A 25,249-nucleotide genomic window follows, 5' to 3' on the forward strand; every position below is an offset into this window, starting at 1 on the left:
ATCAACAACGGATAGGAGGCATGATGGTTCAAAAATATTACTGGTTTAAGCTGACCGATTGTGGAAGTAAGGACCTGACCGTTGCGGTGCTGACCATAGTTCAAAAACTGGAAATCTCATCTCGATGTTCATTCAGGTTAGGTTGGGTTGACCTGACTCAATTCATATTTAATAATATGAACTTCAAAATATCTGTAATAATAAGAAATTAAGATAATCACATCAGAGTAAGTATCATGAAATAAGATATTTAACTGCAAAGCTCTGGGCAGAGGAAACGGATTGGCTATCCCTTGCCACCAGCCCGGTGGCTGGTCTCTGTGGGCCCCACCATGATATGTGTGTTTCATCCATTTTTACAGATCATTTTAGTGCTTGATCCCAAAAATGAGAGGGATATAAATCTTAGGTGGACCACACCACAGGAAAACAATAGTGATTAGATATCCACCATTAAAATCCTCCTAAGGCCCACTGTACTGTTTATTTGACATCCAATCTGTTGATTAGGTCATACAGACCCCGAGGAAGGGAAAAAACAAAGATCAGCTTGATCCAAAACTTTTATGGCCCCCAAAAAGTTTTTAATGTTCAACGTTCATTCAACACTGTTTCCTGTAATGTAGTCCACTTGATATTGGGATATAGCTCATTTTTTGCCTCATCCCATAAAATGATCTGGAAAAATAGATGGACGGCATGGATGAAACATGTACACCATGGTGGGCCCACAGAGCACCGTAGCCAATCCGTTTCCCAAGGCAGAATGGTGGAGAATTCGATCCCTGCACCCTGCTGTTCTAAAAATTTATGGACTGTCAGTTTAAATTACGAGTGAATTGATCGAGCCAAGTTTGCTAGTTGACTCCACGGGCCTTCCCTAGTTTAGGTCGAGTATGCCTCAAAACCAAGTTTTCTAAGGACTTGGGGTCGAAATCTTGCTGAGCTGAGTTGACTCGGCCAAGTTTCCAGTCGAGCAAGTGAGTTCTAGAACTATGGTCATAACCATCCAACAAGGTAATGTTTAACGGCTCTAAGATCATAGTCTTTTGTTAGACTATAAAAAATGTTCAAAAACGACCATACAATTGGAATGCCATCAATGCAACGAACCATCCAAGAGGTGGCTCATGAACTGGGCCATCCAGATCAACGGTCATGTTATCAATTGGGCAGTACAAGTCATGGTAAATGGTGAGAATTCCTAGCTCTGAACATGATCTAAAACAAACCATGATTTTATAATCCAGAGTCCTACCATTTCGGACGTAAGAGTGGCAATAATTGTTTTAGAATTTTTTTTTTTTAAAAATGGTCTTACGGTCGGTGTTGCAAGCCCTTTATCTGAATGGTTGTCATCACCCAATCAGGACCATATATAGAGGTCCATGTACGGTCCATGGTGAACCTCTCCTGTCCAATGTTCCACTGAGATCATGTGTGGACCCGCTTGTAAATTCCTGCAGAGAAAACAACAGCCTATTGCACTCTAGGCCATGGTTTTCATCTAACATTGAAATGATATATCACTATGTTTTTTCCTTTGGTCGTGTAAGGTAAAAACAATTCTACCGAGTCAGTAGATCTGCAGAATCTTTAATAATACACAGAGAAAATAAAAACCACACTAGGCATCATCAATTTAGAACGAATTAGCCCAAATCTCCAGAGTTATGAGGTTCACTTACAGCAAAATGTATCATCATCTCATATCCTATATATATATCCATGGAATCGGCTTCTTATCAGACTTTTGCCATCCAGAAAGTCAACATTGTCTGCAACATCAATGAAGCAATTGATGAATCGATCGACATGGAAGTGGCCCATTTCGCATTGTACAGACAGCAAGACCCAAAAATGCTGTCGACCCTTTTGAGAATAATAGATACCGGCCCAGATCATGGGGGAGTATGAAACTGTGACGAGTAGCAATCACCATATCTTCTTTCTAACCCAGAAAAGAAGGAAGACAACACCAAGCACAATGGCAACAGGTGCCCACTTCCGAATGAATGCCTGAAATTGAAGCCATACGAGCAGACAGAGCATGGTTAGGTGCATAGCACATGTATTCTTATTGAGAGAGAGAGAGAGAGGTTCTGTTTCAAATAGAGAGAGAGAGAGAGAGAGAGAGAGAGAGAGAGAGAGGTTCTGTTTCAAATTCAATGCTAGCAAAACAATGTGAGAACTATTCTTCTTTTCTTTTCTTTCCTTTTTTTTGAATGTCCAAATGAATATTCTGCATGCCACAAAACCAGGCATGTGAATGGTGCACAGTGCAGACCATCATGTATGACAATCCAAGCATTCAAATAGTGACATGAATAATAAGGCTATGATAGAAATCTTTTCTTTTCAGACAAAAGATAAAATTATGTGATTTCTTAGTTCTTAAATTTGTATGCAACATGAGATAAGAGGCCTATTGGGTCCCTAGCATCAACAAATATAGTCTGTTGAGTGTGCCATGGTTCAGTCATCCAGGTAAGTGATCTGATGGGCCTAATTAACTCCTGCTCCTCCATTTTGCAGTTATTGTGGAAGAGCCTTTAATGCGGGGCATTTTCACACCGGGCTTGAGTGGGGTGACCCCTGGGATGCAGGGGCACACTCGGGGTGGGTGGCCCGCGTAACCCATGTATTTGGGGCCCGTATGAGGCGGGTGGCTCATGTGAGGCATAACCCATGGATTTGGGGCCCACGAGGAGGGTTCGGTAGAGGACCTAACCCATAGATTTAGAGCCTGGACTATGAGATAAAGGGATTAATTCACCATGCTCTATCAGTTCGAGCTTTTAGAGCAAGTAGTTAATTGTCCTGCATCAAATTAGTATCAGAGCGAGAGGTCTCGTGTTCGAGATTCCCCATCAGGGGTGATTAATACGGGGGCATTTTCACACCGGGCTCGAGTGGGGTGGCCCGTGGGATGCAGGGGCACACTCGGGGTGGGTGGCCCGCATAACTCATGAATTTGGGGCCCGTGTGAGGCGGGTGGCTCATATAGGGCGAAACCATAGACTAGGGGCCCACAAGGAAGGTTCGGCCAAGGACCTAACCCATGGATTTGGGGCCTGGGCTATGAGATAAAGGGATTAATTCGCCATGCTCTAACAGTTCGAGCTTTTAGAACAAGTGGTTAATTGTCCTGCATTAGCTTTCATGCTCATGGAGATTTTTCTTGGGGTTTGGTCTTGAAGTGGGATGACTCTTGTGCTTTTGTGATGTAATTCTACTTGGGCATTAGGTAAATAGGTTATTCATACTAATTTGACATGCGCTGTCAGTATGTCCCACACCATGAGATGAAAAATCATGGGTCATACTGTGATTGTCCCCAAGCCGTGCATTACACACCCGGACAAATGAGATCCAGAACCTCTGATGTCTCACGAATGTTATGAATACGAACTATGCAACACAAATCACATGCATGTGCTTGGGCTGCATGGCACATGCCCAAACCGTACAGCTCATGCTCGGGCATGTGACACATGCCTAATGCACCACATACTTGAACACATGACATCCCAAATCAGAGACAGAGAAACACATTAACATCACTCCACTTGAAATCCATGCTTAACACTACACATTATACCAAAGATCAACCTCTGATGTTAAGTTGCATCACCCATGTAAACAAACAGAAAGATAAAAAAGGTGACCCACTTGAAAACAAAACAAGACAGATGGATCTCTTAAGGTCTTGACCGTGAATACAATGGAGGGGGGGAGTTAATGTGTAGAACTAACGAATTGAAGCAACAGCTCCTAATACATAATTTGAGGTTTCTGGAATGAAATAGCATCAGTACTAGAACTTCCAGTGCAGTCATACCACCAACCAACTGGAGCCCTGAACCCCCAAAGCAACACAAACATGGAATTAGGGGATAGAAAACATAGAAACTACTTTCATTAAAATAATGTACCATTCAGGGGTCGTTTGGCCAAGGTGTTCTGGTGTGAATTGCGAAAAGATAAAGTTGTTTGGGAAGTGTGAAATGGAATCTAACTTCCACCAAATGAATGCCTTTGAAATCACTCCATGAGGCTATGTTTTCAATCCCTATTTACCACCGATTCCTCCAATGGTCCAAAATCTAACCGTTGGAGAGATGGTTTTTAAAATAGCTAAGTGCCGCAAAGGTGAGGCCCGAACTCGGATGGGCCTCACCATGATCTGATCGCTACGTGCATCACCCCATGTCAGTCTCGTGGCACATAAATCAGCCCATTACATGATTCAAGTGAGCCATACAAAGGGAAACAGTTGGGAGAGGAACGCCCGCCCTTGATTTTTACATGGCCCATTGTGATGCTTACGTGAAATCCACTTTGACCATTGGATGCGTCATCTCAACTTAGGTCCAAGGCCAAAAATCAGGCTAACTCGGGCTTCAGGTGGGCCACACCAAGGGTAATAGTTGGTAGAGGGATACCCACCCTTGATTTTTACATGGCCTATTGTGATGTTTACGTCAAATCCACTATGATCATCGGATATGTCATCTCAAGTTAGATCCAAGGCAAGAAAAAAAAAAAAGGTTGGCTAGGCTTCAGTTGGGCCACATCAAATGATGTAGTTGGGAGAGAGAGATTGATGCAGGACATTAAATTCAAATATGATGTGCAAGATTTTCAGGCTTTAGATCACGTTAGTTCAGAAACAATTACACAAAATTCCATATCTCACACAAAAGTTCAAACATTCAATCAAGGGGAATCTATGCGGGTCCAGGCCTACACATGTTAGGGCTGGATCAATAAAAATTATGGACTGAACAATACTCAAAAGGAAGTAAATTCATCCACACATGCATAGAAATACGTCCCCAATCCAAGGGATTCACAGGGTTTCAATCCGGAGAACCTTAGGGTTAGGAAAAAAGGGGCAAATAAATTGGAATTAATGCAATCTAGGTTTAGGGTTATGGAAAATAAGCAAGAGAGGAATGAAAGAAGGGAAAAATTGGACCTGACGATAGTCCACGCGCGTGGACAGTGGGCCAAACTTGACGCAAATGTGCAGGGGCCTAGCCACACGTGCATGTGGGCCCCCGAACCCGGAAACCGACTTCTTGAATTTGGTCGGCCAGGGGTGGGCTCCAAAACCTCCGATTTTCAAGCCGATCCGATATACGGTCTGTGCGTGGTGATCCGCTGAAGTTTCAGCCCTCTTGCAGGGCCAGATTCTGAAATTCTACTATAGAGAGAAAAACTACTGCAATAGAAGATGGATTTGGAGCGTAGATGATTGTAGGAGAAGAGAAATATGGATGGTAGAAGGTGGGGGCGAATCGGGATAGGTGTGGCTTCACACAGCGGTAGTCAGCCCTTCGAGGAATGGAGGGTTTCACACCCAATTGAATCTCCACAACTCAGGAATTTAGAGGAGCAGAAAAACGCAGAAATTTTATTAACCTTCAATGAATCAAAAAGACTACAAGGGATGCCTATTTATAATAAAACCCTATACACCAAAACTCGCGCCATGTGCGCAACTTATTACTTGGAGACAAAGTAATTAAAAATAACAACTAATCAAAACAATCTAAACCGTCCATAATATTCCTACTAACAATAATAAGCAAAATCCAAAGTACTAGATTACTTAGAATAGTGGGCCACGATCATGAGAACCCATTGTGGACTTTACATGACTATCGGGCTCACTCCAACGAACCAAAACGCAGTCCTCTGACTAAGAGGCCCTCCCTGGACGTCATCATCGATCCAGATCAATGGTGGGGCCCTCATCCTCCTTGCGTACGTACGTAGAGGGGGCGTGCGTGTGCGCATGATGTCCCCATCAAAGATGTCCATCCCTGTTTTTTTTCAAAGCCTGCCATGATGATAATATGAAATCCACTCCAACCATTTAGATACGACACTAAAATCTATGCATGGGGACTAAAAGCGGACCCAACTAAAATTAAGGTGGGCCACATGAAGGGAATCAGTTTCGAGGGTGAGCATTGCCCTGTATACTTTTTCCAATTGTGCGGTCCACCTGAAACACGAATGTGGCTGAATTTTGGGCCTTGGGTGGTTGGGCCGTACATGGGGTAGCGCACTTAGTGGTCGGGGTGGATTTCACATAAACATCACAGTGGGCCCATGTGAGAATCTATAGAATCACAGTAGGCCCATGTGAGAATCTATAGAATCCCATTTGGTTGGAAACAACACCAACTTCAAAAATAACGTCGTTTCACTCCATCTGCCAAACACAATTTTTTTATTCCAACGGCTTCCAATTACAAGCTGTCAAATACAATTGAAGATTCAATTCACATGGATTGCATGATAATTGTGATTTGGATTCCAAATATAAGTTGTCAAGTGACCCCTTCAACCATGCGGCATCTCAAAGTCATACGTGCATGAAGCGTGAAGCGATGAAAAATTCTACTACAAGAGTGGGGAAGCACCTTGTTTTCATTTCATTTTATTTTATAGGTAACCTGCGCTCAAACACATTAACAAGTGTGAACAACTAGCTAGTGAATAAGGTAGTGTGAATCTGAAGCTGGAGTTAAAGCGGGTGACGCGCCTGGATGGAAGTTTTGTGGAACTAAGCTGCAAGTTGTATATAAAAGATCAAATGAAGACCCAAAAGAGCAAAGCCTATCGCATATGGCCCTGTTAGCCTAGAATAACAACTCCATAATTCTCTAAAGACACATAAGCAAATCCAAATAGATTTTGACACAGAACCCCAGGAAACCCAACTTTTTTTTGACACAATAGTTTGAGCCAGAAACTTGTTATGTACAATACATGATAGTTATTTTATATACATGACCATACAGGTAGAATAAAATCGTATGGATGTATATCAACTGTACACGTATATCAGCTGTAATAAAATCCCCTATCATGTTGAACTGATAGTTATGGATTCTATGGACAACACATGTATATCAACTACATAATCATATTATAAATCTGCATTGTATTTCTTATTTTTACTATCGTTGTATGTTGCATTAGGTTCGGGGAGGCATGCAAAGTAATGTCAAGAGGTTATACCAGAGGGAAAGAGATGTATGGAATGGAATCTGATCCCAATCAAGAAGGCTAGTATGGCACTCAAGTAGCAGGAGACACAAAACATCATTACAAGGAGTGAAGAGTAGATGACGGGCACTAGGGAAAAGACTGAGGCGATGCACCCAAGGAATAACAGGGAGAAGTCGTTGACCCCTAATCGATAGAGCCCGGAGGGTAAATCCCAGATGTGTTCATCTTCATCTTCATCTTCATCAACAGGATCTTCCATGAAGGAACCTCGACCATTTTGGCCAGTGCCATGGTCTAAAAATGTTAAGATGAAATGGGTCAAAAAACTGAGCAAGAAAGATGGCCTTGTGAGGGCTTTTATGGTTGGAGAAAGAAACTTAACAAAAAGAATGAAGAGAGCTTCGATCCTCAATGAAGAGGAGGGAGATCAAACAGTAAAAGACATTTGGTGTAATCTTGGGATATCATTTGAAGAGGAACAATGGGAACTGGACGAGTTGTTTATGGAATAGGAGGAGAGAATACAAAAGGGGCTGCAGAACTCCATACAGTGGAGAAGAAGAGGGAACAAAGGAGTAGACAAGCTTAAGTTGTCCAATAAATTACAATAAAAAGGCTGAGATGACGGTCAAAAATAAAGGAAAAGGATAAAGGGAGGGGGCACTTAGTAACCCAATGAAGACTCTTTTCATAGAACATCCAAGCGCTATGAAATCCAAACCGCAGGGGTGCAGTACTAGACTTGCTTAGGTTGAGAAGAAAATTTGATATTGTGATGTTATACGAGATGAAATGGCAAGGTGTACCAGGGGCAAAATTAAATGAGATCTGGGGCTGTAGAAATAAGGAGTATGTTTACCATGATCGGGTTTGTCAGGGACATCTTCATCATGTGGTATAGAGATAAAATTGCAGTAGAGGATTATGTAGGTCCATTCTCAATTTTAAATGTTTGTAGAGGCATGGGAGATGGGAGACAATTTTGAATGGTTGCTAAATGCCATGCATGGACCGACATCCAATCATCATGGGGGGCGTAATACAATCACATTTACCCATGAGAAGTAGGGAGGTAGAGGTAGTAGAATGATAACTTCAACGAGGAGATTCGCTGAATTGATCACATTAAACAACCTAGGGTGATACACTTGGTCATCAAAAAAGGCTAGCACAGGAATGGGGCTGAATCAAGGAAAAGGATAGAGGGCAACTTAGTAATAAAATGAAGACTGATTTCATGGAATGTCAGAGCTAGGGCATTCAAACCTCAGGAGTGCAGTAATAGAGTTGCTTAGGTTGAGAGGAAATTTGATATTTTGATGTTAGAGGAGACGAAATGTCAAAGTGTATCAGGGACTAAATGAGATTTGGGCTGTAGAAATAAGGGGTATGTCTACGGGTTGTCAGGGACATCTTCATAATGTGAGTGTTTTTTTTTGTTGGGAGGCGGGGGGGGGGGGGAGTTGTTGGAAGAGTTCCACCAAAGATCCAAAATAAGGGCCTAAATTCAACTTCTATTACTCCCATTCTAAAGATTGATGACACTGTGGAAATTAAGGATTTTAGGCCTATTAGTTTGGTGAGTGGATGCAATAAAATCCTGGCAAAGGTGCTACGATAAGGGCTAAGTAATGGCCCTTGTGATATCACCCTTTCAAGGAGCATTCATCAAAACTAGGCAAATTCTAAATGCCAACTTGGCTGCAAATGAACTATTAAATTAGAGATGGAGATATTGCATTGCAATTTGCATATGATAACCTATATTATGCGTGGTGTCCATGAAACAGGTTGATAATTTGAAATACATCTTAATATGCTTTGAAGCAGTATCATGTCTCCAGGTTAATCTAAGAAAAAAATGCAATGGCAGGGGTGGAAGTAAAGAGTCAGAAGATTGGCGAGGTTGGGATGCAAATTTGTAGAACTAACATGCACTTATTCGGGCCTTCCCCTTAGCAGGAAACCGAATATCGTCGGGTTTTGGAACCCCATTATAGAAAAACAAATGTATATAAAAGAAGTTAGCAAGATGAAAAGGATCTTACCTATAGTTGCAAGCAGCAATATATTCGAATGCAAGAGCGGGAAGCATCTGTCGTATAATGTTAGCAAGAAAGCAAAAATGGCTAGGAAGCGGGAGTGGGGGCGAGAATGTGATTTCGAACCATGATTCGAAGCAGGAGCAGTAGATTAGAAGGATCATAAAACTAAGGTCATACCTTTCTTTTGGAGGAACAATTACTAGCTGCCGTCTCAAAGCTACTTTCTTACTACATGTCCCTATTCAAGATACCCACAGTGGTGCCACCCAAAAAAAAGAGGCTTCAAAGAAATTTATTCTAAGAAGGGAAGAAGGGATGAAAACGGTTTTCAGTTGCAAATTGGAATTCTGTATAAAACAAGGTATTACTGTTACCTTTACGATACGAGGTGTAACAGCCGCAACGGCCATTACAGTCTCTTTAAAAAAAAAAAAAAGAACCAAAAAACTTGTATCGGCCCCATAATGGACCGTTACAACCTTTACAGAGGGCATAATGGGTCGTTATGGGGGTTGTAACGGCCTTTATAAGTCATTTTTTCTATAACGGCCGTTACGGCCTTTACAACCCCGTAATGTGTAACGGTTGCCACCATTACCTTTACATAACAGCCTTTACAACACATCATGGTATAAAAGCAAACTAGTAAGAGAAGGCTTCAGAATTGGAAGTGTAAGAGTGAAGAATTGGCCATTGCTAAGCAAATGGCGGTGGTAAATTGAATGAGAACGGTGGAGAAATGTAACAAAAGATATGGCTCATTGGAGGAAGGTGGTTCTAGGGCTTGGATAATAAATTGAGGGGATCACAAATATGGAATGATATCAAAAGGTTGGGAATCAGAATGTGGGTCAAAGAAGAGATATCTCAAGCTTGGTTAGGAGGGAATTTAGAAAGAGGATCCGATTTGTGACAAGGGAGATAGAATTCATCTTTCAAAGGATGCATGGTCAAATGACGTCCCTTTAGAATCATCTCATGAATGCCTCTTCAAGCTAGCGACCAACGAGGAGGCAAAAGTGCAAGATTGCTGTGAAATAGTGGAGTGGTGGTGTCGTCTGTTAGATTGATACGAAACCCATCCGATGAAGAATCCAGACTCTTCAGAAGCCTAGTGAATGATTAATTGGGGTGTATTACCCAATTATTATTATTTTTTAATTTCAGAGTTCTTTCAAAAAAATAATAATTAATTGGGGTGAATATTAAGCAAGCAGAGAAGGATGGAAGAATTTGGAAGTGGTTAGCTAATAGAAATTCTCATCCAAGACCTTTTTGACACTAGCGTCAAGTGATGCGGCAGGCCTATATGTGCAAAGGTTTGGAGCTCCAGTCCCCCAAGAGTCAGAGCATTTGCATGGGTAGCAACAGCAAACAAGATATGCTAGACAACCTAAAGAAGCATAAAATGACGTTCCCAAATGTGTGTTATGTGTAAGGTGAATGGGGAAACGGTTGATCATTTATTCTTCCACTCCCCAGAGGCTAGGGATTGCCTGGGTGGTTGGGCCTTCCTTCTATTTCGGTTTGGGATTGAATTGTGCTTCAATGCTTCCACAGGAAATATGGAGTAGAGGGGCAGTCCTATTCTAGATCCATGAGGAGATTTGTGGAAGATGTGGGATTCCTTGGGGTGTCTGGGAGTGATATGCTGGGATGTATGAGGATATGGTCCCATCAATGGATGCGTTCAAGAATTAAAAAATAAAAATAAAATCGTATCCATGATCATCAACCGGGCACTCACAAGAAGATTTCTGGGAGTGTTCAAAGATGAAGATGCTTGGAAAATTGGGATAATCTGTAACTGTGGCTTGGATTATTGTCTATTTTGTAATTAGGCCAGATGTTCCACTGATCGACGAGAGGATCACTTGTATGGAGGATAATAGCCTATGTATTTTATATTATTATATCAATAAAATCATCAATTTTATAGAGAGAGAGAGAGGTGAAGCCACGTTTGTTATATAGCCCAAGGCTTATGCATATGTAACCATCAACGTACATGGGAATAGCAGAGCATAGAAGAGAAGTTGTTTAGAGTACTGTTCTGACTGACTGAAGACGGAAAATTTTCCCACCACCTACAGTTCGTTAGTTTCCGAAAGAGGAAAATGGAACAAAGTTTTTTTTTTCCAAAAGATAACTAAGACTTAATTGAAAAACAAACAAAAACAAAATGGAAGAAAGTAACGAAGTCACATTGCCTAAATTGTTCAATTCATCTTGACTCATATTGTTTAGGTGCTTGCCGGCGCATGCTAAAGAGAAGATTTACAATAAAGACCATGCCAATATTAGTCCCGAGAGAGAGAGATGCCAATATTAGTCCTGAGAGAGAGAGAGAGAGAGAGAGAGAGAGAGAGAGAGAGAGAGGGAGGGAGGGAGGGAGGGAGAGAGAGAGGGAGGGAGGGAGGGAGAGAGGGAGAGAGAGAGAGAGAGAGAGAGAGAGAGAGAGAGAGAGAGAGAGAGAGGGCATCTTGGTTTGTTCTGATAATTGAAATTTAAAGCCAAGTTCAAGATGGAGATCTATCGAAGAATATATTTCCAAAAAAACAATTAACCAGAAAAGCAACATCAAATGCTGGAACTTGTGCAAGATCAAAGTTGCCATAAAAATCTAGTCAGATTAATCTCAAACAAATGTATATACAATGGGCTAATAGTCACTTGCATATGGGCTAATAGTCGCTTGTATCATAAGATAACGTTTACCTGTCGATTTAGATCTTTTGCCTTATCGGCATAGATGCGAGATTCAGATGTCAATCGGCTTGACAGTTGGCTGACCTCTGCAAATGAAAGCCAAAAAAGATGTTATGGATGGATTTAAGAGAAATCTTTATCACAAAAATATTTAAATAATAGGATACAGCTGAATTAATGAAATGCGATCAGGCCACCTGATTATCCAATCAATGCCCAAAATGGGATCAGGCCACCTGATTATCTGATCGGGCCCATTTAAGGCTTTCAGATCGCAGATCAGGCTCATCCAAGTGTCCAAACTACAGATCATGCCTATCCAACAGTCCAAGTTGAAGTCTTGACCATACAATCATTGCAATATATGGACGACATCCCAGATTGATATGATGGAATATCATGACCATGTCATCCTGATAAATATCTTGGACAAGGTCAATACCTGATTGGACTGTGGAAGTGGGAACCACAAAACCAATCAAATGGTCCTCATGGACAATCAGTTGGGTTGTAGACCAACATGCCTGACCATATGCTGTTCCAGGACTATATACAATTTTAGAAATGGAAAAAAGGGATTCAGTATTGTACAAACACAGACTCTAAAGACCATACAATTTGTATACGAAGAGAAAGGCTCAGTATTGTACACACAGGTTCGGTATTGTACAAACACAGACTCTAAAGACCATACAATTTCTATATGAAGAGAAAGAAAAGGGGCATTGGCATTGTAAAACCATATCACCCTAAAGACAACAGTTCATATATGAAGAGATTTAGTAGGCCTTGGACTTTCAAGTGGTTTCCTTTTTGGCGTATCTCCCTTCCATTTTACTGCAAGTGGGAATAGAAGTCATCAAATTTGGCAACACTATTGGCCAATTGGATTCTTGAAATTTCAAGGAGTATATGCTGAAATCCATATAAGGCCTACAAGGCCATACACATGATCCGATACTATGAGTATTTGATTATTGAATGAAATTTTTATTAGTTTTTGTTGAAATAAATCTCCGCTAAGCTAAAATGATCGCTATTGGATAAATTTCTGTGCAGATTCATATCAGACAATTGTATGTGCATTCCTAAAAGCTGAGTCACCTTCTTCTAAGCTCTGCTGGATGACACGGCATTCTTGTTCAAATATAGGCAGTCTGGCCATACTTGTGATGGTTCCTTAGGATCCAAAATTACCACTTGGTTCTACATTGCCACGATATTGTTCTATGAAAGTGACAGATTCTCTCTCCTGTGTGTTTGCTAGCTCAGACTAGGAAGATTATACTGAGCTGCTTTTTTTTTCTCGTCTTTTTTTAGTTTTTTGAAAGATTGATACTGAGTTGCTTTCGAAGATGATACTAAGGCTATTCTCATGTGTTTGCTAGCTTGAACAAAAATGGAGTGTATTTGTTCGGCAGCGTTCTTGGTCATGGTCAATGGATTGTCGCAAGGTTTCTTCAAGGCGTCAAGGGTCTTAAGGCAAGGGGATCCATTATCTCCATTCTTGTTTGTGGTAGTGGCGGAGACTCTAAGTCGGATGTTGGACAAAGGCCAGGAAGTGGGTCTTATTAGGGGTTTCAAGGTGGGTAGAGACAGTGTTTAAATTGTCGGTGATATTATCAAAATATCGCCGATAATATCGGTATCGCTAGTCTAGCGATACCGAAACCCCATTATTTCGTTTCTCTTCGGATTATCGGCGAAATATCGCAGATATCGGTGAAAAATCAGAGATATCGGCAAAAATCTTGGATTATCGCCGATAATATCGAGATTATCACACTATAGCTACCAACCACAATCCCTATCATGGGAAAACTGTAGCCAACAACCCATAAATCCAATAGATAGGTAAGAAAACCCCTCTTTCAAAAAATCGGAAAAAATATCGGAACCGAGAAGATCGCCTACTTGTTGATCGGAAGTCGGAGCACGGAAGAACGCCTAGATCAACAGTGCCGGGTGCAAACATTCCATTCGGATTTCTAGGTATGAAAATCCCCTTTCTTCGGCATCAACCCTCTTTCAAAAATCCCATTTCTTCGGCGGCGATCTCTCTTCCACGGAAATTTAGGGTTTTTTTTTGTTCTTAAAGAAAACCCAGCCTGATGAGGCATGCTCACCTACGCACATGCGCACCTTTGTACACATGTCACGGCAGTGTAATCCGGACGGTCCATGTGATGCGGAATCACATGAAACCTCATAGGGACAAATTTCATACTGACCTAAAACTCTAGTGGGCTATAGGAAAGAGAAATGCAAATCAAGAGATGAAACAGTTTCCTTCTTTCATGGCTCACCAAAGTTTTGGATCAAAGTAAAAGTTGGGCCTTACAGGTTTCATGGGGTGCCGCATCACGTGAACTGTTTAGATTTTGGACTCCCATCATGTATGATGGGCCCACCAAAAAGTTCGCACCAGTTACGTATGAACTGGTTCGCAATGAGCGTATATCAACAGATTACGCGGAAAACAATCCGCGCGTGTATAAAGGCAGCCCGGCCACCGCATGTGAAGCCCACCATGATTTATTTATTTTATCCACTCCGTCCATACATTTTAACAGATAATTGTAGGCCTTTAGAAAAAGAAAAAATGAGGCATATCCAATGTTCAAATGGACCACACCACAAGAAACAGTTGAATTGAATGTCTACCGTTGAAAAATATTTGGAGGGCCACGGAAGTTTCGGATCAAGCTTATATTTGTGTTTTCCCTTCATCCATGTCTGTATGATCTTATGAACAGGTTGGATGAAAAATAAACATCACTGTGGGGCCTAAAAAAGTTTCAACAGTGGAAATCATTAACCCAACCGTACCTAGATCAAAAGATCCTAGCCATCCAATCTTTGGCCTTTTTCAATTGGGGTAGACTGTTGTGTGATTTCTGAACCATTCATTTGCAGGTCACCAAACGCGTCATTTATCTTCCAATTGGTGGTATGGTATGCCACCAAATCAATGGTGCAGATCCTGTAAGATGGACACATGTATGCCTAACCGATAAGTCCTCTGGCACACAAGGCATGACCGGACATCCATTTAACATGCAACTCTGCCCCCAAAATGTTTTTAATGGTCTCATGCCCTAAAATAATATGAAAATATGCATGGACGACATGGATATAGAATACTCATATCAAAGTGGGCCGCACCTAATCCGCTCCCCATTTTAGAAGGCACAGCGAAACGAGAAGTATATGCTAGGGGCATTTTGGTCCAGTCATTTTCACTTTGTAAATGACTAGGGAAGCATAACAAAGAACATGAATTAGGTGGAACACGTGTTGATCGCTTGCCTGATTTACATGGTCCGTGGAGAGCAGATTAGGTGCAACTCGGCCTCACCCAAAACGGTGCAGCCCTTACCGCATGTATTCTAGATCCACGTTGTCCATATGTTTTGCCATATCATTTTACGACATAGTCCAAAAATGAAGCAGATCCATACTTTAGTGGACCATACTACAGGAAACAGTGGTGATTGAATGGCCCACCATTAAAAACTACCTAAGGCCCACTGTAATGTTTCCATAATGTTTATTTGTCATCAAATATCAAACCTGAATGAAGGAAAAAATAAATATTAGCTTGATTCAAAATTTTCGTGGCCACAAGTAGCATTTAACAGTCAATCACCGCATGCCTTTTGGCCCCCATTAAATGGAAACTTCTAATTTAATGCATTCTTTTTGAAATTTTTTCATTCTTGAATATGTAAATATGCGTATTTAGGCATGTCCTGAAGTTTCATTGAAAAATTCCACCATTTTCTTCATGTTTCTCCATTTTTCCCTGCATCTCCAGTTATTGGAGATATTAATGTCGACAATAACGATATTATATTTTTATCTCCGGCCAGCGATACCGACAACTCAAACACTAGGTAGAGATGGGGAGCGGATATCTCATCTCCAATTTGTAGATGATACCATTTTATTATGTGATGCAGAGTCAACAATGGTGGACAATTTCAAGAAGATATTAAGATGTTATGAGGCAGTTCCATGGCTGAAAGTAAATCTAAACAAGTGCGAGATACTAGGAATCAAATTGTCAAAAGAAGAGGTGCAAAGTTTAGCAAACACATTTGGATGCGGAGCCGGATTTTTCCCTTTGAAATACCGTGGTCTCCCACTATGTGTGGGAAAGCCATGGAGTAAAGTAATTGAAAGCTTTGAAAGGAAGCTGCCTCTATGGAAGAGTTGTTATCTGTCTTTGGGAGGTCATATAACGCTCATCAAGGTGACCCTATCAAATCTACCATTACACTCTGTCTCTATTCAGGTGATCGAAATCAGTAGTGGCAAGGCTGGAAAAGTTTAGGTGAGCATTCTTGTTGAGAGGGGTAGAGGACAGGTAAAATTTTCATCTTCTGAAGTGGGAAGAGGTGTGCAAACCTATCACTCATGGGGCAACGAGTACAAGGGACCTAAACTCAATGATTTTGGCACTGTTAGGAAAATGGAGGTAGAGCTTTGGCAAGGAAGAAGGGAGAATGTGGAGAGCGGCGATCGTGGCCTAATATGGGGTACAATGGGGAGGTTGGAAGGTGAGGAGTTCATGAAACTATAGAGCTTCAGGAATGTGGAAAGCTATAATCTTGTTCGTGTCCACGTTCAATGAAGGGGTGGCCTTTTCACTAGTGAATGGGAACCGAATCCAATTTTGGGAGGACGTTTGGTGTGGGGTTAAGGCATTACATGCAGAATTTCCACAACTCACTTGATTAGCACCGGATAGAAACTTGACAACAACAAGCTATTACTCCAGGAGTGGAGAGGACGGAGTATGGTGTCCTCCTTGCTGGAGGGATCTATCGGAGGAGGGGATGGAACTTGGAAGACTTTGCCAGATTGTAGGATAGGTTGCAAACTTACCCCCCTTGTTCAACAAAAAAAAGAAAAAAGAGAGACAATGGTTTGGAAGGCCCATAGCTCAAGAAATTTCATGATACGATCATTCTATGCGTTACTACGAAAGCCAACACTTGCAATAGGCTTGGAATTTGCTCATTCATTTTGCCATTACAGGGCTCCTTCAAAGGTTCTGGCTTTCACATGGTTGGTGGGAAGGAAAAAGATTCTCACGATAGACAACTTTCAAAAGCAATCCTTGGCTTTACCCGATACACGTGGTTGTGGGTGATTGCGTGTATCCGCAGGGATTAGTCTCACTTCAAAAAAGAGGTGGGGACACCCTGTGTCTTAAAAAAAAAAAAAAAAGCAATCCATGATTATCCCCAACATGTGCACTATGTGCAAAAGCAAGGCAAAGACAATAGACAATCTATTTATACATTGTCAATTTATACGAGAAGTATGGAAAATTTTTCTGGCTATATTCAATATACAATGGGTGATGTTGGAGTCAGTGACCGAGCTCTCATGGGCCTGGGAATGTTGTAAACCATCTTGGGGGAACGGAATAGAGGTTGTTTCCATAATTGGGATGGGTCTGTGAAGGAAATCGTGAGGAAGATAAAGAAGGAGATGGTGGAATGGGCATCGGGCTTGCAGGGAATTGATGTTTGCAAGTTTGAATCCATTCTTGTGACGTATAATTAGTATTGTATTTTTTATATCTTGGCTATTGCCTTGGCATTTTATTAATAAATGAACAGCTATTCCTCAAAAAATATATATACATATATTTTCATCATAATATAGATACCTTTTCCTAAGATCAGTGTTCAAGGTATTGACGAATCAACCGATGTCTCAAGTCAGTGGTTGTGGGATATGATGTTGTCCTGGAATACAAAAAGAATTCAGTGCATCGATGATATATCATCCATCCACACGTTCTATACATACACTATCAATTGATATTTGCCATATTTCACAAGTAACAACCAATAACAGCATAAATCCCTGAAAATCAGAAAAATTAATACATTATAAAAACTTTTATGGCCCTTTTTTTTATTTATTTATTTTTATTTTTAATTTTTTTATATATATATATATTTTGGCGGGGGGGGGGGGGGGGAATCTATTCCTAGGTTTGTTTTAACAGCACCCAGTTGTTGCACACAAAAACACTAGATTGTTGGAGAAATCACGCTCGGGGAACTTGGGCCAAAACCCCAGAGGTGATAAAACAAATGTGTTTTAAGTTGTTTAAATTATTTTATTTTTTTTAATAGCAAGAAAAAAAAGTTAAAATCCATATCTTCCGATCACGATTAGCAAGAAAAAACAAGTTGAAAACTATCATACATAGATTTTATTTTTTTTAATGTTGTTAGTTCTAAGTGTGCAATCATGTGTCTTTTAACATCTCCATAAGTTTCACTAGAAAATCGACAATTTTCCTAGTTTCCCCAATATTTTCCTAATTCTCCGATGCATTAACGCAATAAATGTGATATTTTCCGATGTTTCCCACAATATTTCTGTATCCCAACAAGTGAAACATTATGTGATACCAATACTTCAACAATGTCTAAGACAAATCATTAATACATAATGACTGAGCCCATGCAAAAGAAAAACATCAAGATGAACTTACGATCCAATTTTTCACCGACACCAAGAACTTCTTGTATATTGCGAGTCATGATTTGGTGGACTTCATAAAGTTCATCATTTAACTTTGCAAGGTTCCGCTGAGTACGAGTGTCCAAGTATAATTTCTTGGTCTTCTGTATGAATGTATCTTTAAAACAAAAAGAGAAATCAACAATCCAGCAAAAGAAACAACAAGGAATTAGAACAAAGATTGTTCTAATATCAAGTAACGCATGTATGGAATAGGACAAGATGTATAGAAGACATAGAAATAGAACAATAGGTGTAGAAGACATACCAAATTTAATAAAAGCATAGGGCCTGGCAGCAGTTTCTATTTGACTTCCGTTGACTTTCTCAAATTCGTTTTTGAGGTCTTCTAGGTATTGAAAAGCAAGTTTCTTCGGATAAGAACGATCACACATGGTTAAATAACATACACGGCCTTCAATAATATAGCTGCAAAATTAGGTCAAGGTAACAATTGTACTTGATTTAAATGGACTGGACATGAAATGCCTAACATGGAAGAATAGGGAACAGGGGAGAAAATCCATGTTGTTTTCTTAAGTAACCAGTTCTGCTACATGGATCAAGCTGAAAACAGATCCAAACAATTTCCTTTTTTTTTGGTAATAGATCCACACCATTCAGGAGAACATGTTTCTTGATGGTAGTTGTAACCTACATATGTGAAATAGTTCATCTTGACCATGGTAGCTGGAAACACCCTAGGGCCATCTGAAATGCGTTTCAGAAAAGGCAGATTTGCATTTCAAATGTTCTGTCAGAATTGAAATGCATTCCCTTGGGTAAGGTTTGTGAAAGGCAATTTTGAAAAAGTAATAATTTTGCACTACAAAATTTCTTTGAAACACTTGTGTTGCATTTGTAAAACATAAGAGAAACTCATTTCAGACTTTTTTTTCTTTTCGATTCTTTCTTTTTTCCTTTATCAGCAACATAAGCAAACCTCTTGTGAAACATTTCTCTAAAGTAGAACATGAGTGAAACGACTGTGAAACTCAAGTAAAACATCTGAACCGATAGTGAAACTTTAAATTAATACATTATCATATTTTCTTAGTTTTCTATAAAATTCCCCAAAGAAATTAAATGTGTTTCTAATTAATTTAAAGGTTTTCTTATTATTTTGAGACATGGGTAGCAAGAGACCATTCGGCAAATAATGTTCACGCTTAATTCGATTTCGATCGTTAAAGTTACACAATTCAGTCACAGAAACAAAAATGCCAGGAAATCAGAGAATGGAAAGTCTGCCATTAGTACAGTTTCAAACCAAAAAGAGAGTGAAAAAAATGGCTATATATGTCCATATGTGTATGTATTGTGTATGTATTGTATATAAATAAGATTAAAATACAAAATTCATTCAATTAAAATGAATAGAAATTCTATACGCATGAATAATAATGTAAATATGTAATCAAATAGTGTGTTAATAACATTCTTTGGCTCTCTCAGATCCTTCATTTTCCAGTGATCCTCATATAAATCAATGTCTTCACTAAAAAAAAATCACCATATCCTTGATTCTACCAATGGATAGCCCCCAATCTCTTATTTTAAATTGCCCTCAAAAAAATTTTGAATAAAACTTTTTTTTGAAAAAAACAATTGTCTATAATTCAGTTTTGCCCCCCAAAAAAATGATTTTTAACCTATCTTCTGAAATATACGGGGTTTTAAACATTCAAGCAATTATACAAGTCTTTCAAAAATATGGTCTCTAAAACAGAGTTTTGCTAACTATGGTTTAAAGTACATTTTTATTACATATCTCGTGTTACTCATCCACTACATGTTTTGTTTCCAACATGTATTTTCAATTGTTAACAATGTGTTTCATATTTGTTTCACAATCATTTTCTCATTTATTTCTTCTTTGCTTCACTGCTTCTCGTTTCCCATGGTTTTCAGCACCCAGCTACCCACTTTAGCTACCCATTTTCTCATATATTTCTTCTTTGCTTCACTGCTTCTCGTTTCCCATGGTTTTTAGCACCTAGCTAGCCGATTTACTTTCACTTTTTTACTTCTTGACTGCTTCCTGTATTAACTACATGGTTTAAAATAATCCAATGCCCATCCAATGCCAAGCCAACTTGTATGAGTTGGGGGCCTAATTCAGAAAAGAGAATTGTATCAGACAAGTTCCTTGGGAATCGTTCTGACTAGGCTGAGTCAAGCTGCATGATTCGGCTAACTGGACAATAATGCAATTCCGAATTGTGTGACTTGTCCGTATTGATGACAAAAAGTGAGACTCATCCATGTCTGTGGCATGCATAGTGCAACTAATCGATATTGAAACAGGAACCATGTAAGTTAAAGTTTCGGCCCGACTCAGCACAACTCATATTGACCAGGACTCAACATGGATTGAGGAACCATGATTGCGACAGAAACTAATATTTAAATCCATGAGTAACTATGATCTTTACCCATATTCTATGTTCTATTGCTATCCTTCCTCCACTACTTCTGATGGAGAAAACAAAACAGAAAGATCAACATTCAAAAGTCTCAACACCTTTTTTTTTCCTTTGTTGCTGTGATTCTTCGCAGTTCCACTACAAGTATTTCTGTCATCCAGTTTCATAGTTTGGTGCAAAGGGTCAGAAGTAAACAATCTTCGAGAAGCAGGCAAGGCCGCAAGGGTTGTGACTTGTGAAACTAAAGCTGTCTTTCAATCAGACACCTTATGAATACAAGAGGGATGCAACTCATGCATACATGCGTGTGTGTATGTGTGTGTATTAATAGTGGCAGGTATACTGTTTCAACACCCGGTCAAGGGTTCGAGTATCCATAGGTGGTGAAATTCCACTAGCGTGAGTGTGTGGGCGTGTGTAAAAAAAAAAATATAATAATAATAATTAAAAAAAAAAAAAAGGTATGCTGTTTCAATTACTTCAGAATCAGATAGTGTGATAAACAAAATCTATAGACAACTACGTAAAAATATAAGGCTTTGTTTGCTATAAGCCTAAAAATTGAGTTCATCTCATTTTAGTTAACAGTAATTTTGAATTGGAGATCTTAATCTCTAATACATAATTACTTTTTGGAAAGATACGTAATTACTGTTAACTAAAATAAGATAAACTCATTTTTAGGCATCTATCAAACAGGGACTAATGGGTCGCTACAGCTATGAGGAGCTTCTGCTTTATATAGTTTCTGAAGTCATTTCGTTCACACCAATATCTACTGACAAAATTGATGAGAATGCATTTGTCTATTGGCTCCATCCACAAGGGTAAAGCATGAACCTTAGATTGGTAGTAAGATGCTAAGAGAAAATAAAAATAAAAATAAGGCACGGATGAAAGGATATTGGAAGACGTAAGGACCGGTTTCGATCGACATTCTTGATGACTCAATGTGGCCCTTCGAAAGATTCTTGAACAAAGATTTAGCCTGTTGTTTGTAGAATTCAGCATCTTTCTGATCACGACCATCATCCAGTCCTTCAGCTAATGGAAGGCCATCAGTAACCCGAGCTATCATTGTCAGCTTCACCATCTTTACCCTGCAGCCTTCAAATTACAAAAGAGTTGATAGAATATGATTGTCAGTCACTGAGTCTGTGTATGATGGAAACCAATTTAGCATACCCAGAAGTTCTGAGATATGATAACATTTAAAATTACTATAACCAGTAGATAATTAATTGAACAATTGCAAAAAATACGTAATGCAATTTCTTCTACAGTTTTTACTTAGCATGAATTCCTGTAAGAGATATTGGCATTTATTAGGTTGGATCGCTTAAAATAAGTGCATATTCTGAAAACGAGAGTGAGTAATCGATAGTCTATGGTGACGAAAGAGACTCTTTAATAAAGTTGGTTCCTTAGAAATGATTGTTTCCACCTACTCAAGGAGACTCCAGAGTAGTGGTCCAGAAGGTTTCTCAATTTTGGATGCTGTATCTGATCCAAGAAAGACATGTTAGTCCACAAAAGAGGCTGGCCTAAGGAGCCATTTGGTGTGACTACTACAAAAGGGTTTTCCACTAAAGCAAGTGTGTACCAACTTTGTCGGTCGATTTTTCATAAACCAATCCCACTGGTTTTGGCGAGTGGGCTTTTTAGTGCCTATTTCAATAAGTGGGGGCTCAAAGGGGGGTTGCGAAAGTGCATCCAAATGCACAACATGAAAAAGGTTTCACTCAAAATGGTGTTTAGGTGACAAGCGCACCTTTTGAGGGTGCGACCAAACAGGCCCTAAATCCTGCAATCTCCAAACATGGTATGGTTCCATCAACTATTAGACGATCCTAATGTTATTATACATTATCTTACGCTGATGGTATGAATGAGGAAAGATTTATCCTTATGACCAGAACAAGCCAAAGATAGATGGCTATGAAGACCAACCCCACCAAAAAATTGTGATGTCGTCTTTCAGAACTAGATTCGACATTTTGCAGAAATCAATTCCACCCAACCGCTATTACAATTTACAAGACACCAAACGCAGCATTAGCGATTTTCATAATTGAACTTTACTTGTATGATAACAATCTATGCATCATTACATCAGGTATCCATTTCTTCATGTGCAAGTATAATATGATACTCTGGCAAGGTATGGCAGATCACACTCACGCACACGTCTTCCCTACGCATGGTGTGTACACTAGGACTGCAACTTGGGTTTGGGTCAACTCGTACCCAACTGACCTGACCCAAGTTTGGTTTGGGTTGGGTCCGGTTATCAAGGTCCTCGGACCAGGTTAGGGATGGAAAATTCCAACCTGATTTCAAATTGGGTTGGGTTCGGGTTAAGCAAACTCGGGTTGGGTTAGATTGAGTTGGAAATAATCACATGTATTTGGGTCAGGTTGGGTCGGGTTGGTTCAGTTTAGGATCAAACATAGAAGAATCCAGGATGGGCACCTCGGGTTGGATTTTGGGTCGGGTCAGGTTGCGGGTTTGGTCCTTCAGCAACTTGGGGTTGGGTCATGCTCGAGTTGACCCACAACCAGACCCAACCTAACCCGAGTTGGAACCCTAGTATAAACATCCATCAATTCAGACCATCCTATAATGGGTTGCTATATTGGAGTCGTTATGATAGAGTTGCGTCAAATAGCTTCTCATTTGTTATGGCTTGGCCCTTTTATGGTGTATATCGGTGCACATATTCCTTTCTTCAATATTTTTCGAGAGAGGGTATTGCTATATGATCTATTTGAAGCTGCCACAGTATGCGAATAATGCATAATTATTTCTGTATCAGGAATCCCATTTTCTTGTGGAACAAGTTGAAGAAGTGGGCATTATCGATGGAGAGGAAGCAATAAATTGGGGCTTATCAAGACCAATGATACAAGCTTCCAGAATCCAATGGGATCTTCCTAACCTTAGTCATTATGAGTGCCATGATGAATTCAATTAGGAAGTCCAATGAAGGAGACTCATTAGCCCAGTAGGGCATAATCCTAACCATCCAATGTTACAATTAAATTCAGACCAGCAACCGCTTATTTTCTCTTAACTCACCATCCGACAGGCACCAAACAAATGGTTACAATTACTGTGATTTCCATGCATTCGCCAATCTAAAATGGGCCCAACATTAGCTGGTCTGGACTGATGTAGGGGGACAATTCAACAATAATCAATCCCCAAATTCGCAAATCTAATACAATAATCACATCAACCAACAAAAGAATTAAAAAACGAAAAATTCAAAAACATTACATCCATATAAACAATACATATCCCCAACAATCGCACCTTACTCACCGTCCGAATTCAAATCATTCCAATTCGAGAGAGAGAGAGAGAGAGAGAGAGAGAGAGAGAGAGAGAGAGAGAGAGAGAGAATGCAAGATTACAAGTAAAATTGCGAAGATTTCCGCGACAGATCGACAAAAGAAATACCCTAAAATCAACACAATCTGAAAGAAGAGAAGAAGCTAGGGTTTTAGCAGAATCCATGCGACGGAACGTGAGAGAGAGAGATTCAGATCGATCGGGAAGAGGATCAGGACATACAAAGATTCACATATAAAAATGAGATGGAATCGAGAAAAGTTCAAATCGATATTCAAGATTCGAGATTGAGATCGCCATACCTTTCAAACGGAGAGAGAGAGAGAGAGAGAGAGATTGACGGGAAATTACGTGGTTTAATTAAGAACATTTGTAGGTGCATACGCACGCGGATTTCCTACGAGAGCCTTTCGCAGGAAGTTCCCGGCTAGAAACCCAGGTGGAGCCCACTGTGATGATTGTGAAAAATCCACACCGTCCATCGGTTTTTTGAGATCATCTAAGGACACGGGGACAAATATGAGCCAGATCCAATACTCAATTGTGCCGAAAACGTGAGGATTGAACGTCCACAGTTGAAATATTCGTGTGGTCGCATTAGTTTTGAATCAAGATAATATTTCTGTTTTCAGTTCATCTCAGTAGGAATGATGTTATTAATGGTCTGGATGGCATGTACACATCAATGTCAACCCCAGGTAGGTTTCAACGGTAAGGATTTGACTACCCACATTTTCCTTTAGTGTGGCCCACTTAAGTCTTGGATCCTTCTCATTTTTGTTATAGAGTGAGATCACAAAATGGATGTACGGCGTAGATTTCTCACACACACCACGGTGAGCCCCACCTAGGTTTCCAGCGCAGGAACTTCCTCCGAAGGCTTACACAGAAAATCCGTGTCAGGTGCATACCTCACACCGGTATATTTAGAGAAATTTAGGACTGTGGACCCCACCTTTTAGCCAGCTGTTTTTATGAAAGAAGACAAACCTTCTTTTGCAATTGAGATCAAGATATACCTGAATTTTTGTATAATATGATAAAATAATCTATAAAAATAGATGGACGACATGGATGAAACACATATATCATGATGAGGCCCATAGAGCACCGAACACCAGCCATTGGCTGGTG

At 40.0% G+C, this 25,249-nt stretch overlaps 1 protein-coding gene across 4 annotated transcripts; it reads right to left on the reverse strand.

Moving 5' to 3' along the window:
- Nucleotides 1-1,584: 1,584 nt before the first annotated feature.
- On the reverse strand, nt 1,585-24,547 carry LOC131220980 (25.3 kDa vesicle transport protein SEC22-1-like). Of its 4 annotated transcripts, none has more exons than XM_058216024.1 (6): nt 24,418-24,547; nt 21,667-21,868; nt 18,604-18,764; nt 18,307-18,453; nt 11,793-11,869; nt 1,585-2,019 (listed from the first exon to the last, which is right to left on the reverse strand). In XM_058216024.1, the coding sequence occupies exons 2-6, from the start codon at nt 21,852-21,854 to the stop codon at nt 1,936-1,938; spliced, it is 657 nt and encodes a 218-aa protein (XP_058072007.1). In that variant the 5' UTR covers nt 21,855-21,868; nt 24,418-24,547; the 3' UTR covers nt 1,585-1,935. The 4 variants fall into 4 exon arrangements, with proteins under 4 accessions (XP_058072007.1, XP_058072006.1, XP_058072005.1 ...); XM_058216023.1 differs by having other exon boundaries at nt 24,467-24,500; XM_058216022.1 differs by lacking the exon at nt 24,418-24,547 and adding an exon at nt 24,178-24,295.
- Between the last annotated feature and the right edge of the window lie 702 nt (nt 24,548-25,249).

This window comes from Magnolia sinica, chromosome 12 (assembly GCF_029962835.1).
Source record: "Magnolia sinica isolate HGM2019 chromosome 12, MsV1, whole genome shotgun sequence".
In the NCBI taxonomy this organism is placed as follows: Eukaryota; Viridiplantae; Streptophyta; class Magnoliopsida; order Magnoliales; family Magnoliaceae; genus Magnolia; species Magnolia sinica.